The sequence below is a fragment of the Drosophila willistoni genome (assembly GCF_018902025.1).
Source record: "Drosophila willistoni isolate 14030-0811.24 chromosome 2L unlocalized genomic scaffold, UCI_dwil_1.1 Seg168, whole genome shotgun sequence".
Lineage (NCBI taxonomy): Eukaryota > Metazoa > Arthropoda > Insecta > Diptera > Drosophilidae > Drosophila > Drosophila willistoni.
Window position 1 is genome coordinate 20,059,561 of NW_025814047.1, and position 16,357 is coordinate 20,075,917.

The 16,357-nt window shown below is 39.0% G+C and overlaps 1 protein-coding gene across 3 annotated transcripts in view; it reads right to left on the minus strand.

Moving 5' to 3' along the window:
* Nucleotides 1–16,357, minus strand: part of LOC6653260 (MOB kinase activator-like 3) — a 384,779-nt gene that overhangs the window by 287,605 nt on the left and 80,817 nt on the right. For all 3 annotated transcript variants that reach the window (XM_015176425.3, XM_047009565.1, XM_047009566.1), the window contains exon 3: nucleotides 12,320–12,443. In XM_015176425.3, the coding sequence (XP_015031911.1) occupies nucleotides 12,320–12,443 (124 nt within the window). The remainder of the gene's footprint in view (nucleotides 1–12,319; nucleotides 12,444–16,357) is intronic.

Below are 16,357 nucleotides of genomic sequence, written 5' to 3' on the forward strand. Positions count from 1 at the left end.
CAATTACAGATGTCTGATTTTGCAGCAAGTTCAATAAGTAGTCTTCATTTGATTTAACTTTTCGTATTGTGCCTGACATCTCTGTTGCATACTTGGAGTCCAGCACACCAAATAAGCCGTTCGCAATGTTCCCAATTATATCTAAAGGCGATCGTCGCTGGCGTTCTATGTGAAGGAGATCATTTCCTGTCCGTAGCTCTAAGTTGGCATGCTCGAAGTGCCTCTGCATTGCGGTGCAAGCCTCTGGAACCTTCATTAACACGCATATTTCTCCAACCTTTACTACTCCGTCTGAAAATGTCTTCAGGTCGGCACAATATGGTTCGAGATCGTAAAATGCCACAATAGTCCAGTCAGACGTTGCCATCCTTCCAATGACAATACGTTCATAGTATATGCCTGGTTCGGGGTTAAATTAAGTTATATTAGTTATTTGAGCAAATGCTATAGGAAATAACAACAGTATTAGGCAGATCGTCATTGCCAACGGTGGCAGACCGATCGACAAACGTCTTTTTGTCTCTGGTTCTGCGGTGTCCTCGATACCAGGGTCTTCTTGGGAATTCGATTCTGTGTCATCCGCCTCGATTTTACGTTTTATCGCCGTCTCTCTAAGCAAGGGAGCCAATTTATGGATAAGCGGGCTATGTAGGTGCCTCTGGCTGTTTTAACGTCTACCACGCGGACGTATGCATCCAGTCCTGGATATAATTCAACAATTCGTCCAATTGGCCACTGCAAAATCGGCACATTATCCTTCTTAAGAATTACCATCATGCCTTCTTTGACATTGTTATATGGTTTTTTCCATTTGGATGTACCCTGCAATTCTTGAAGGTACTCTTGAGACCATTGTGTCCAGAATGTATGCTTAAGCCGTTGCACTAATTCCCATTGCTCTGGAATCGATTGCTGTGTTACTGGCTCTGCATCTGGTTGGGCTACTAATGGTTCTCCGATCAATAGGTGGCCTGGGGTTAGAGTTGTCAAGTCGTTGGGATCGTCTGAGTTTGGCGTTAACGGACGAGAGTTCAGCACTGCTTTAACATTGACAATAATGGTAGACAGTTGTTCAAACGTTAAGTTTGCTGTCGAAACGTTTTTCAACAGTAAATGCTTAGCGGACTTTACCGCAGCTTCCCAAAATCCTCCGAAATGTGGAGACCGTGGTGGTATGAACTTAAATTGCACTCCTTTTTGATTGCCAAATTCCTTGCTACTACCTGCTGCTGTTTCTGAGTGTATTGTATCGTTCAGCTCCTTAAGTTGGTTGTTTGCTCCAACTAACTTTGTTGCATTATCGTAGTATAATGTCTGGCATCTTCCTCTGCGCCCAATAAAGCTTTGTCGGGACGTTTTCCTTGAACCTTATGGTGGATCCAGGATGGTCCACAATAGTCTACTCCGGCATTGAGAAAGGGTCTATTCTGAGATACCCGATGCTCAGGTAAGTCGCCCATGACTTCTTTAAAGAACTGAGGCCGGTACTTGGTGCATACTACGCAGCCCTGGATCACATTCCGGACCATCGGTTTCACCTTAATGGTATGGATTCCTTGTTTCCGTTGATACTGTTGCTTGTTGTAGCCGAGTTGCTACTCGTATGATTGAATGTTCATCCAGTATTAGTGGCAATGTTGCCACCGTGCTTTTGCGATCTAGCGGTTGATCAGGTCGTTTCTTTAAGTGCCGTAATTCATATGGAAATCCTGTTTCTTGAGTTTGCTTAATGATTACTTTCCGTGATTGATCCTACTCTTCCAACTCTAACTGAGCCGTTGGTTTCCTGTTCTGCTTGTGACAAAACCGTAGCACATACGCCACTATTCGCTGTAGCCGGTAAAACGAATTTCTGTGATTTACCGTATATATCCGTTCACACTTGTTGTTTGCCGTGGCAGTCACCATGCTGAATACCTTGGTTTACTTCTCAGCGGTATCCGTCGTGTGCTCTGTTGGCTTAAATGGTGCTGGCCAGCCACGTTGTGGTCCATGCAAAAATAGTGGTCCATGCAAAAATAGTGGTCCATACAACCATAATGTATGTGTTCTAAGCTGAACTGCTGATATACCTCGAGACAGAACATCAGCTGCGTTGAGCGCTGATGACACATGACGCCATTGCCTTGGATGTGATACTGCGTGTATTTTTGTCAACCGATTATCCACAAACGTGTGGAAATGTGATGCCCGTGAATTAATCCACGAGAGTACTACTGTTGAGTCTGACCAGAGAAATGATTCCACACTTTCTGATCCTAATTGGAGATCCTGTCGAACTCTACCCGTTAGTTCAACTCCAAGTACACCTGCACATAGTTCCAGCCGGGGCAGTGTCTGTTTTTCCAAGGGAGCCACTCTCGACTTGGCTCACAACAATCTGACCGAAATTTGGCCATTTTTATAGGTTGATCGGACATAAACTGCCGCACCATACGCCTTTTCTGATGCATCAACAAATGTAATTCCTTTATAGTGGGGACCTTGCCATCAAAAATATGCCTTGGAATTTTCATGTGGTTTAGTGCCTGTACATCCTCTCGGTAGGCTTCCCATTGCTTCTCCAAATACGGCGGTAGGTCACCATCCATCTCAATCCGTTCGGTAGCAACATGTTGAAGAAACATTTTCGCTCTTACCACTACCGGTGCGAACAGTCCTAGAGGATCAAAGATTTTACCGACTTCGGATAGCATCATTCGTCTGGTTATTTCTTTTGTATGTCTTTGAGCCTTTCCACGTAATTGGTCTTCTGTGGGTGCCCATATGATTCCCAATGTTTTGACACTTGTTTGTTCCAGTGTGTCACCGAGATTGATGTCAGCAATCGTATCTTCCTTTGGAATTTCCTTTAGAAGTTGACTGCTATTTGAACACCATTTTCGTAAGTTGAAACCCTTAGGTCTCAAGATTTCTAGGAGCTCTTGTATTATTTGCAGGGCTTCTGGTAAACTGTCTGCTCCTGTGAAACAATCATCAACATAAAAGTCATTTTTTAATGCTGATGCTCCAGACGACAATTTTTCCATGTTTTTCAGTGCCAAATATTCCACACACTTCGTCGCTAAATATGGGGCTAGCGTGGTTCCATAAGTTACCGTTTTTAAACGATAAAACTTTAGTTCTTGACTTGGATCCTCTCTCCACACAATCATCTGATTGAATTGATCGGCAGGGTTTATCCAAACTTGACGATACATTTTTTCAATATCTGCCGTGAACACATATTTGTGTGTCCTGAACCGCAGAAGAATTGAGAAGAGTTGACTCTGTACAACTGGTCCAGGATATAAAATGTCGTTCAGTGATTTTCCTGATGACGTTTTGCATGATGCATCAAATACCACTCTAAGCTTGGTGGTGGTACTTTCTGGTTTTAGTACACAATGATGCGGTATAAAGTAATCGTTCTTGGGAATTTGTTCTACCACTACCTGCTTCATATGTCCAAGCTGTTCATATTCTGACCTAAATTTTACATACTCCTTTTTTATGTCAGGGTTCATTCGCCTCTCTAACGACATGAATCTTCTTATGGCTACTTCCCGAGATTCTCCAAGAGATGAAGCCTCTTCAGCAAATGGAAGCTTTACAATTAGTTGTCCGCCGCCGTGTGTAGGTTATCGAGGAAGAATGTTTCACAATACTCTTTTTCCGGACTCCTGTACCTTTTTATTGGCTCTAGTGTGTCTAGCTGCCAGAATCTTTCTAGTGATTCCTCTGGATTCGTCATGCCTACCATACATGTGATTGAAGCTGACGGTGACATATTAATTCTGCCAGCAATAATCCATCCAAACTCTGAGTTTTGTAATGTTGGACGGTTTCGATTGCCCCGTCTCCTTTCTGGTAGCAGTATAGCATAGTGATCATCAGCTCCCAACAGCATATAAATTTTTCCTGGTTTATCAAATGTTGGGTCCGCTAATTAATTCTGCGTTATTTGTTCTGTGGGTTGGTCACCTATTATGTGTGGCAATACAAATGCCTCAACTAGCATTGTGAACTTTTTGTATATTGACCTTACAACCAAGCTTACTCGCGCCTTGCTTATCTGTGGTTGACCACCCACTCCATTTATGTGCACATGAGTCTCCAACAGGGTGTATTTTCTGCCAATTCCATATGCAGAAGCAGATGTAGCAATTTGGTTGCCTGTTTCTAAATGCAACATTGTGTTATGTTTATTATCGCATTTAAAGCATCCCCTCCAAGAGCAATTTTTTGCCATATGGTCCGGCTTGAAGCAATTGACACACAATTTGTGTCTCTGCACCCAATTAAGCCGCTCTGGTTGGACTTGGACTTGGTTTTTCAATGCTGCGATTTTCGTTTCTTGGTTTCCCAATCGCCTCTAATGTTAGGAAGCGCTGTTCCAAGAAGGATAGGAAGTCCTTTACTTCCTGCAGATCTCTTGTGTTGGAAAGAGATTGCTCATATAGTGCGTGGTTGAATCTATCTTATTTTCTTGTCATATGAAACATTATGACAGCATCTGACGATTCTATATTGACGCCTACATTTTTTAAGGCTTGCAATGATTCAAAAATGTTATTATGCAAATTCTTTATAAAAGCTGCGCTATTTCCCACATTTGGGTGATCAAACAGCTTTGCCAGTATGGCTGTTACTAGAACTCGTTTGTTATTAAAACGTTCCTGCAACACTGACCAAGCAGTGTTGTAATTGGCTTCTGTTAATTCCAGGTGCCGTTCAATCTCTCTGCTTCTCCAGAAAGGTTTGATTTTAAGTACCACATTTTCTCTATCGTGGATATATTTGACTCATGAACCACCTTTTTATAGATGTCATGAAATTGTTGCCATTTCAGATAATCCCCATCAAATTTTGGAATGGGAATTTTGGGTAGTTGCAATGATTGTATCGATTGCAATATAGGTGGTGAGATTGTATCACTACATTTTCTGCTGGTGCCACACAGAATTTCAGCATTGTATTTTCTGCGGCCACAAACGTAGCTATATTATATCCGGCTTCGATTGGATTCTCAGTTAGCGATGAATCTCATAATGGATTTCTTCAATTTGCATCCATCATTTGTCGACTACCGATTTGTAAGTCAATTTTTCTTCAGGCACAATTTGTCTTAATGTCCTGGACAATGAATCCAGCAGAGCACTTTGCTTGCGAACCAGTGCTTTAATCACGACTCGCTCTTCCTCTCGTTGGAGAGCTTGTCACTCTAATTTTATCTTTGCCAAATGGTCCTTCCAATCTTACACTATATTAGATACAACCGCATTCATTTTGCTGAAATAGTCCGTTACAAAGAAGTCATCTTCAGTTGGCACGTTATTTAATTTGTCGATCAACTCCTGATGACTTTTCTCGAAGTTCTCGAAATAAGATGGATTCGTTTTCCTGGCGAAAGAGTCTTTTTTGGTATTCCGAATGAAGGCCTGAATTGCCTCTCCTTGTTCTGTCTGCTGCTTATAAAACTACTCCATGTTCTTTTATATTCTTTAGTAATTCCTTATTTGTACTAGTACTTGACCCGATGGGAGTTTATTTATTTTGTCAAAGACAGGGAACGCTCCGACTCGTTCCTAAAATTGGTCAAGTGTAGCACAAATAAGAACAACTACTTATAACTGATGAGCCATCGATATCTATAATCGGGTTACATACTTAATTGACATACATTTCCATTTGTTCTATATTATAATTGTCTTAATGTTATCTTATTTTATATAATCTAAACACCAACAACAGGAATGGTATTGGAAAAATAAGACTTAAAAAGTACCTTCTGTTTTCTATTTGTTAAATATTCTCAGACGCAAGAGAGGAAAAGGGGTGGAAACCCAATGTCGTTCAGTTAAGAAAGTAATAGGGTATGTTAACAGAATCAAAGGCTGTGCTGATGTCAGTGTATATGACATCAGTTTGTTTAGAATTATTGAACCCCTTGATAATTATAGAGGTAAATTCTAAAAGGTTAGTGGTTGTAGATCTACGTTTCACAAACCCATGTTAGGGTGGCGAAATAATAGAGCTGCAAAAATGTTGCAATTGAGAAGTTATAATTTTCTCAAAAGCTTTCGGAATAGCGGACAATTTTGAGATACACATCCAGGTAGACCATATGGCCCAGAAAAATAAACAGGTTTAACTATTTTATGTTCACTAAGAAAAGAACTTTCATCAATCACTGGATTGAAAATGCAATTAAAATCAATCAAATTGCATCAATACGGACTTGCTCGATATTCCGTTGAAGAATAAGTTGTTTTGAAAAAACTCGAAAACATATCGGCAATTGCCTAATCAATGCTTGCTTTTTTATTTTGAAAGAACAAAAGAGATCGGTGCACAGAAGTCTTACGTTTAGAATTAACAAAATTATAAATTGTTTAGGGTCAGAAGAAAACTGAAGCTTACACCGCTGAAGATAATTCTTATAGCACTGTGTATTAAGCATCATGAATTTTGAACGAGCGACTGCATATAGAGCGTAATCCGATGAACGACGTGTTTTTTGAAACTTCTTATAATATCGAGTCTTCACATTTTTCAAATTGGCAAACTGTTGAGAGAACCAGGGAGGTTTGTTAAGCCGCTCCTGCACACAAATATCAAAGAGTGAATTCAGAGTATCATAAAAGAAGCGAACAGCTGAGTTCATATCTCTACGATTGTATAGACAGGACCAATCGGTAGTAATAATGTTGTCATTAAGGCTGGCAGAGTCATTCTTACGAAAGCACCTAGTTAGAGGTAACTCATTTGAACCAAGTAATGGTGATAACAAGGGCAGCTCAATTTTAAAATTTAATGTAAATTTATCTTCGCGAAGAACAAATGGTTCGATCCTAGAAGCATCACAATATCCAAAACAAAAATAAGATCTACTGATTTTTCATTAGAATTTAAGACAGGATTGATTTGGGATAAAGATAAGATAAAGAAATCGTGTGACACAGAGGGCAGCAACATGGTACATTCATCTGTTGGTGACCATGCTAAAGCGGGTAAATTAAAATCAACTACAACTATGAGCATGTCTTGACTGGAAACTAAAGAGGGGACAAACTGAATTGCCTCTAAATGATTTAAATGGACCACCATGTCTGACAATGGTGGAATATAGGAACAAGTAATAAAAGCATTATAAGATTTAAAATTTACTTTAACACCGACAAACTCAATCTCTTGGGTACTAGAAAATTGAATCATTTTAGATGATAAAGCAGCATCAACAGCTATCAGAACGCCACCGCATATGCGAGAAATCCGGTCACGGTCAGTTTTTTGACACACCAGCAGATGCTGATGTGGCAGGAATAGTGTTAGTTGTTGTTGTTGGCAGGCGAATCGGTTGCCGATTTTTCTTTTTTACAGTATATTCCTTAACTATAATATGCTTCGGCCAAAAATCTTCTCGACATATCTATACTGCCAAAGATATTGGCACAAACACTAATTTTAAACGATGAAATGCCCCGAGAATAAGAATATTTAAACTTTTCCACCGCAATATTCGAGACTTTCTTCCGAGTATAGGCTATAACATCCTCAGATGTGACAACAGGGTCTAGCCTAGAATGGCAACGTTGGACAAGTCAACCCACTACAGCAGTCAACTTGTTAACGGGGCCCTCGATACTTTTAGAACTATCGGCAATTTCCATTGGAATGGGTAATTGCCAGGACTCATTATTATTTATTTATTTATTCACAGCAGTCGACGAAAAAGCTTAATCTAAAAGACAGATAACAATTAATTGAAATAGGTAGCTTAGCTTGAGACACAAGTAAACATCCCCGACCCGGTAGAGGTGTTTTATTTGCACAAGGTGCCTGCTATGCCCCCCAGCCAATGTGATCAGGAATGAGTTGCAAGCAATCCAAGTCCAAACTATATTCAGCGGTTTAGAGATAAGTTGAGAAAGATTGTTAAAAGATTGGCAAAGAACACGAAAAGGTTCGTGAAGAGTCTAGTTAGAGACATCTACAGACATCTACTAAGGTGTATAGGAAAAAAGTTTCTGGTCCGACGTTAAACAACACAAAAATATAGATTGTCTGGTAATTAATTTAAATGACTTCACCGTTAACTAGTTTATGGAGAATGAGAATGCCAAATACGAATCTACGGTTGTAAAATGAAGTCTGTCAGAATAAGAAGGTAGCCGAAGACTCTTGTCCCAATTATGACCGCGTAACCTTTCTTACGTAGGAGTCATCAAATTCTTTGGCCCTACGTTTTATGAAGACAAAAACACTGCATGCTCTATATGAAAATTAAATGAAAGTTTTGGGTCAAACCTAACGCCTAAGTCTTTGAATGTTGGGACACAATCTAACAGAACAGACTTTCATGGAGTAATGTGCTAGGAACGGAGACAAACGACTGAATGTCAAAAAAGAGCATTTTGAGGCATTAAGGTGCATACGTGAAGAACGATGCAAGAAAAACAAAAATCGTTTTAAGTGTGGACAGTTAGGCCACTTTCTTGACACATGACACAGACACAGGAAAACAAAATTTCGATATTTTTCCCAGTGTACAGTGCAAACAAAAGTTTAAAGGTTCAACTTTGGACAGTGGCGCAACTGTTCGCATGTGTAGCAGTGTTTAAATTGCTGTAGTCGAATTAGCAAAAGTCATAAATTTTGTGCTATTCGTTGCTGTGACTGTTTAGCAAATATGAAAACGAATACTTTGTGTTGCTTTTGCTTCCGAAAAAAACCGAAATGAGAAAATCTGACAGCAAAAGCAGCAGCAAATAATTGAAATAGAAATTTTTGACAGCAGCAGCAAACAGCAAAAATCCGAAAGCAAAAAACCCGACAGCAGCAGCAATAGCAAAAACCCGAAACAGATTGCTTTGATAGCAACAGCCAACTTATACATTTTAATACTAGGAAGTGTTCCGACTGTTGCTTTTGGCCAATTTCGGAAGTCGACAAAAGCAGCAGTCGGAAAAATAGTCGCAGCAGACTACTTGATGCTTGATTTTTGGCCTACTTTGATTTTACCTATACATACATACATACATACATTCGGTTTTTTGCTGTTGCTTTTGCTGCGACTGTTCATAGTTTTCGAAGCAGAAGCAACAGCACACAGCAAAACTGTTGACAGTTTTCGCAGTTTTCAAACCCTGATGTGTAGTGACAGAAACTTTAAAGAGCACAGAGAGAAGTTCTTCTCGTGGGAGAGAACTCGTTGCATTCAGAAAGCATTGGTACTGGGTGTATCAACATAGGAAAATTCCGTGTTGACCTATTGTAAGTTTTGTACGTGAAAGAATTGCAGACAAATTTCATATCTGTGTCAAAAGCAACTGAGAAAGGCTTTGAAGTGACATTTAAAAGTTGTTGGGCAATAATAAAAAATAAACAAAAGATTGAGATATTAAGAGCTAAAGAGTGCGATGGCTTAGTGAGAGAAAGTCTGTAATTCGATGTGCATAATAGTGATGTTTTGAACTCGCACAGTCGATTTGGCCATTTGAACTTTGCAAGTATGCAAAAAATGTCAGAAAATGAAATGATGCATGGCCTAAAGTAATCTAACAGGAAATAATGAAGCCTTTACTACGTGCGCGAAAAGTAAAATATCGGTAAAGAAATTTCCCAAGTTTAGGAAAATAGATCGAATGTGCTGTTGGGCTTAGTGCATACGGATATATGCGGTCCTATGGAAACAATATCGGCCGGTGGTGCGCGATATTTTGTGACAGTTATTGATGATGGTTCACGATTTGTTTTTGTATATTGCCTGAAGACGCGTGACCAATTGTTAGATTGCTTTTAAGACTTTGTTAGATTCGCGGAGAGGCAAACAGGCCAAATGTTAAAAGAAATTCGTAGCGATAACGGGCGCGAATATTTACGTCGTTACTTCGAATATTTCTTAAAGGAAAATGGCATTAAAAGACAATTAACAGTGCCATACATCCCACAGCAGAACGGGGTAGCTGAGCGCATGAATCGGACATTGGTTGAAATGGCCAGAAGTATGTTGGTACATTCTGAAGTCAATATGATACTGTGGGCTGAAGCGGTGAAAACAGCGGCGTATTTACGAAACAGGTCCGAGACGCATTCCTTGGTAAATATGACGCCTAATGAAGCTTGGTTTGGTAGAAGACCAAAAGTTTTCCACCTCAGAATCTTTGCAGCTAAGGCTATCGTTCTGAAGAAGACTCACAATTAGAAGTTCGCTGCTAAAGGGGAGGAATATTTAATGATTGGGTATTCATTGACAGCAAAAACTTATCGTTTATATAGGCTGGAGAAGAAAATGCTGATTGAAAGCAGAGATGTAATCTTCTTGGAGAATGACATGACTGGATCTAGCAGTGAAGAGGGAGACATGGAGTTAAATACTTCTTGCCGAGTAACCCAACGCCGATCGGTTCTGAAGAGTGTGACCAAGCGGATAACAGAGTAAATGAACTGAATCCAGATGAGCAAGAAAGAGATAACGATGCGAGCGACAACTATGAGAGCGCGACTAGCGATCAGCTTGAAGCTGATGAAGAGAAGAAATCGGTCAACAGCCCCGAGGAGGCGAAGACGAAATCAACGAGGAGTCTGAAGAGGACTCAGAAGCTGAAATTGGTGGAAGTCGAGGTCCAGGGCGTCCAAAAGTTATAAGAACGGGTAAACCAGGTAGACCTCGAAAGCAGTATAAAATGTTGAATATGCTAAAGGTAGAAGAGGTAAAAGTACCATTAGGAGTTAACGAAGCCATTAATGGCAAAATGAGGAGCATCAATGCAAAATGAGATAGATACACCGAAGGCAAACAATACGTGGGTAGAATTACCTGAGGGTGAGAAAGCTATTAGCTGCAATGGACATCAAGCGATCGATCGGGAATAAGTTCGACATAGTAGATGGCGGTCAATTGAATCACTTCTTAGGCATAGAAGTTAAGAGAGTGATGGACACTGATAAAATTGCTATTGGACATCAAGAGTACATTGAAGAAATGTTACTCAACTATGGAATATCTAATTTCAAGGCGATGTCTACAACTTTGAAAGCAGGATATAAAGTAAAATGTGAAGACATCTCCTGCATACCTACTGATGAGAAGAAATATCAGTCGCTTGTGGGGTCATTGATGTATAAAGAATATGAAGTGGCGGTAAAACGAGTGCTGCGCTACTTAAAGGACACAGCTGGCATAAAGCTTCATTTTGAGGTGACTGGGACCCAAATCATCGGTTAAGTGAACGCTGATTGGGCAAACGACACCATAGACTGATAGTCACATACTGGATACCGTCTTTATGTATGCCTGCAGCGCAATATCATGGGAGTCTAAAAAACAAGGTCTGATGGCTTTAAGTAGTACTCAAGCGCAGTACATTGAGTTATTTACGGCGGCAAGAGAAGCGGTGTACTTGAAGACATTCTTGAACCATATAGGTTTTAACGATATTTAAACAGTTCTATTGTATTGCGTTAATGCTTAACTTAAAACCCAACTCTGCATAATAGAAGCAAACACATTGATATAAAGTATCATATCAGATAGCTATTTAAGAAAAAAGAAATAGATGTTCAGTATATTTCTAGTAACGACATGAATCTGGTGTATTGACTTAGAATATCCAAAATTGAAAACATATGAAATGTATCACTGAAATGAATTGTCATTAGTACTTAAGCATACAAGTAATTTGTTGAGAGGGAGTGCTGATAATTTGGGAATATTATCGTATCTAATAATTTGGCAACAATATGTACTTGTAGTCTGGCCACACTAATTTTTGAGTTCAGTTAGTTCTTCTCTTTCATCGTACCATTCGGTTCACCATATAATAGTCTCAATAAATATATATATATACCCTATTGTGAAACTTTGTTCTAGAATTATTTAGAGTGGGTCATTTCGCATTTCTTTATAATTTTCATACAGTGCAAGTAATACAACCTAAAGAAGTGGTAGCACTGATGAACCAAATTCACCATTGTGAATTCCAAATATCGCTTTATATTGAAAAATAATTATATTTTCTCTCTCTGTTTGCCTATCACTTCTTAACTATGTAAAATATCGAAAACTGAAGCAAACTTAAAAAACGCCGCCAGGTTTGTCACTACATAAAAAGCTATTGTACTGCATACAAAAACAAAAAAAATGTACAATTAATTTATTTCAATCGAATGAGCCAAACTCGAGGTAATTCCGACTAAACAAAAAATTAACAGGTTGTCTGCACTATTTCAAGCAGTTTACTAATGAAACACTTTAATAAATAAACTATCTATTAATAGATATTTTGCGACATATTTTGAATTGATTTTAGAATAATTTCCAACATTGAGTACTTACAGTGTACCATCCACCCACAAGTACTCATATCGAGAACCTCCAGACATGGTGGGACATGTGGCATCATTGCAATACTCCGAAACGGTGCCATATATGAGATTTATTCGATTAAAGAAGTCCACAACTAAAAGTAAATTTAAAAGTTATACTTTATTCACTTTTTTAACATTTTCATGACCTACACTGCGCGCCACTTAAATAGGACACCTCTAAAGTCAATTTTCTATAGTTAATTTCTGCTAAGCCAAGCCAACTATGAATATAATTTTTGTTTTCTTATAAAGTTTGTTCTATTATAGTAATTTGACGAAAATTTCAGTTTTAACAGTGTTAACCAGTAAGTAACAAAATGTGGAGTCTTAAATGTGCACCACTTGACACTTTAACTTAAAATTGTTTAAGAATATTTCAATCCTTTTCAAATAAAAAGGTAACATTCTCAATAATATTCAAGTTCGATTAATAGGGTGGCCAGCTTAATAGCTCCACGCTCGCTATATCCGATTTAACAATCCGGGCCGTATGTATAGGGGCATTATCATGTTGATAAATCCTTTTTAGATTGGCAAAAAGAGTTTGGAAGTGTGGAAAGGCCTCTTTCAATATACCATTATAGCACAACGCATTAATGATGGTTGGTATAAATTTAAGCTCGCAGGCGCCATAATAGGAAATGCCTTGATTTTTGTCTCTTCAGGTGTGGAGCATTATTAGTAACACGTCGCATGGTTGTTTACTTTAAAACAAACTTTAATGTGCATTTTTTCCTTATCTTGGCCAAATAGTCGAGTCAATTGAAACGTTCTTATAATATAAATCGCTTGTCTGCGATAGTAAGCACACTGTTGGTGCGGCCCTTCATGTGTTTACCATAATTAGCCTCATTATTTAAAACCAGAGGGCCGGGGCTAACTTCGACCGCGACAAAGTTTGTATACCCTTGCAACTTTTTTGGTAACTCTTTCCTATAGCCATCAAAGTGGAAAAACGTTTTATCTAAAAAGGCTAATGTTTGCGACAGAACGGCCAGCTATCGTAGCATAGGAAATAACGAAGTTATTGGACAAAGTCACTGTTTTCCACCGATCGTTCCTATGGGAGCTATATGATATAGTTACCCGATCCTTATCAAATTTGGCACAGTCATTAACAGATGTATTAAACTAACAAATGTTTAATTTGAAAGTAATCGCGTCAAAAGTAACGAAGTTATTGACAAAAGTCACTGTTTTCGAAAGATCGTTCCTATGGGAGCTATATGATATAGTCACCCGATCTTGATCATATTTGGCATAGTCGTTTATATGTATAATTAACTCACCAATATTAATTTAATTTCACAACAATACCTCAGAAAATAACGAAGTTATTAAGAAAAGTCACTGTTCGTGACTTTGCCATTTGTATGGGAGCTATATGATATAGTGATCCGATCCGGCTGAATCCGAGATATACAACGCCTGCAGTATATACAAGCCTACACACAAAATTTCAGCTCTGTAGCTCTTACGGTCTAGGAGGAGTTTGCGTTGATCCAGACGGACGGACGGACGGACGGACGGACATGGCTATTTGAACTCGTCTCGTCGTGCTGATCAAGAATATATATACTTTAGATGGTCGGAGATGCTTCCTTCTATGCGTTGCACACTTTTGACCAAAATTAATATACCCTTTTTGCAAGGGTATAAAAATCGGTGATGACGTGAGCCGTCCTGTCTATTTTGTTTGCTATTTTGGCAATAGAAAGCCCAGAATCCTTGTAAGCTTGGATTTTTTCCTTTTCCGACTCAGATAATTAAGTGCCACGCCCCATTTTGATTTTTTTTAAATTTAATATACACTTAAAATTAGGCAAAAAGTTTAACTGAACCAAAATTTGCTAACGATACAAACTAAATAAAATGCATGTTCTATTCAAGTGGCGCAATAATTCCATTGAATTTTTGCGAATCCAAATATAAAGTGTGAACAACTTTATAACGGTTCTATTCTAAAGCTTGGAATACACCAGAAAGAGCAAAGAATGCTTGAAATAAGATAATATGAAAAAATGAAGTAAGTAAGTCGTCTCGCCGACTTAGGTATACCATACACCAGTAAAGCAAATATTTCAACTTTATTAAACAAATGCATTTTCACATGCTTCTTACAAGCATATCTTAGTATCTCGCTCACTCAATCATACGAGCACCCTAGCGCCCCCACCAGCCAACGGCCAACTCCGGCCTTATGGAAAAACGTTTATATGCATAACTCGACTGTTTTTTGTCCGATTTTGATCAAATTGGTATTTTGATAGATATTAGTATTAAATTGAAGTGTGCCAAATTTGATTGCATGAGGTAAAAAATACGGGAGATAATCAAGTTTTTCAAATTACGGGGGCGGAAAAGGGCGTGGCAAAAATTTGAAATAAACTTGATCACTCTACATACTACACGAGTCTACATACCAAATTTGGTGGCTCTAGCTCTTACAGTCTCCGAGATCTAGGTGTTCATACGGACAGACGGACGGACGGACGGACGGACAGACGGACAGACGGACATGGCTAGATCGACTCGGCTGTTGATCCTGATCAAGAATATATATACTTTGTGGGGTCGGAGATGCTTCCTTCTGCCTGTTACATACATTTTGGCGACTTTAATATACCATTTCACCCTATCGGTGTAAAAGCCAATAGACGTTATCCATGCACAACACACTGTTTTGCGGAAAAATATTAAAGACAAAATAAACAAAGCCCAGTAAGATCAACTCAACAGATGCAACCCAGATAGGCAACCCGTGCTAGACGGCAATATTTTAATATGGGAGCAACGCAGCTATCCAAGACACTCGATTAACCTGACCGAATTCACGAAAATCATAGACGATACTATAAAACTGGCTGAGTTATTTCCACTGACGAATTTGCGAAAATTTATAGAAGTAGACATAAAACATGTTAAAAATCTTTTGTCCGCGTTAATGATACACCACAGGATAGCAAGGAGTCTAGATGTTTTTGGGCTAAAGGTTGTGGCAGAACACCTGATGCGGCAGATTTGGAAAGATAAATAACAGAAGCACAGCTAATCCAATCTAACAATAGACAAATATTAATTGACACAGAAACTCAAAGGCAAATTAATTTACTTACAAATACTGTTAATAAAATAATACAATCCAGAAGTGTTGAAATTACCGATATCCCACACTTGTACGAAACGTTACTAGCAAGAAATGGAATGCTAATTACAGAAATCCAGGACCTTATGCTTACTGTCACGCTTGCCAAATCTAAAATAATTTTTAATCTATTTTTGATCAAGAAGATTTAAAATCTATTTTTACCGAACAGTTCACAACAGTCTCCATAGTCAGTCTAATGGGAGTGTCCAACATAAAAATATACATAATTATAGATTACCCTAGAATTAAACTTTTATGTAAGGTCATTATTTTTCCTGATACATGGGGACACCATACTACAGATACACGACAACATAGTGGCAGAATGCGACGACGGAGTGAGGCGGTCACAGAATGCGTTACCAACAATCACGTAACATTTTGCAAACTGGCTAAGCATGACACATGCACTCGAGGACTACATTCAGGGCAATCTGCTATATGTCGCACGCAGCCCAGTCACCTGGAGCCCATTACAAGGGTTGACGAGGAGATAATTATTGTCAACACGCGTGCGAGTATCAGGGTAGATGATGGCCCTACGTTACACGTCAACGGAACCCATCTTATAACGTTTGAGAAAAGCGCTACGATAAACGGGACCATGCACCTCAACCACAACAAGGTCGTAAGCAAGGTTCCTGGCATCCTAACTTCCCCTTTGCTACATATAACCGGACACGATCATGTGTTAAGTCTACCTCTGCTACAGCGAATGAATGAAGTCAACCTAAACGCCATCCAGGAGTTGAATGATGATATGATATCCAACGGATCCCCCAAGGTTTGGTTCGCGATCGGAGTACTTGTAAGCTTCTTGCTCTGTAGCCTCGTCGTAGCTGGTAACTGCAGGTACCA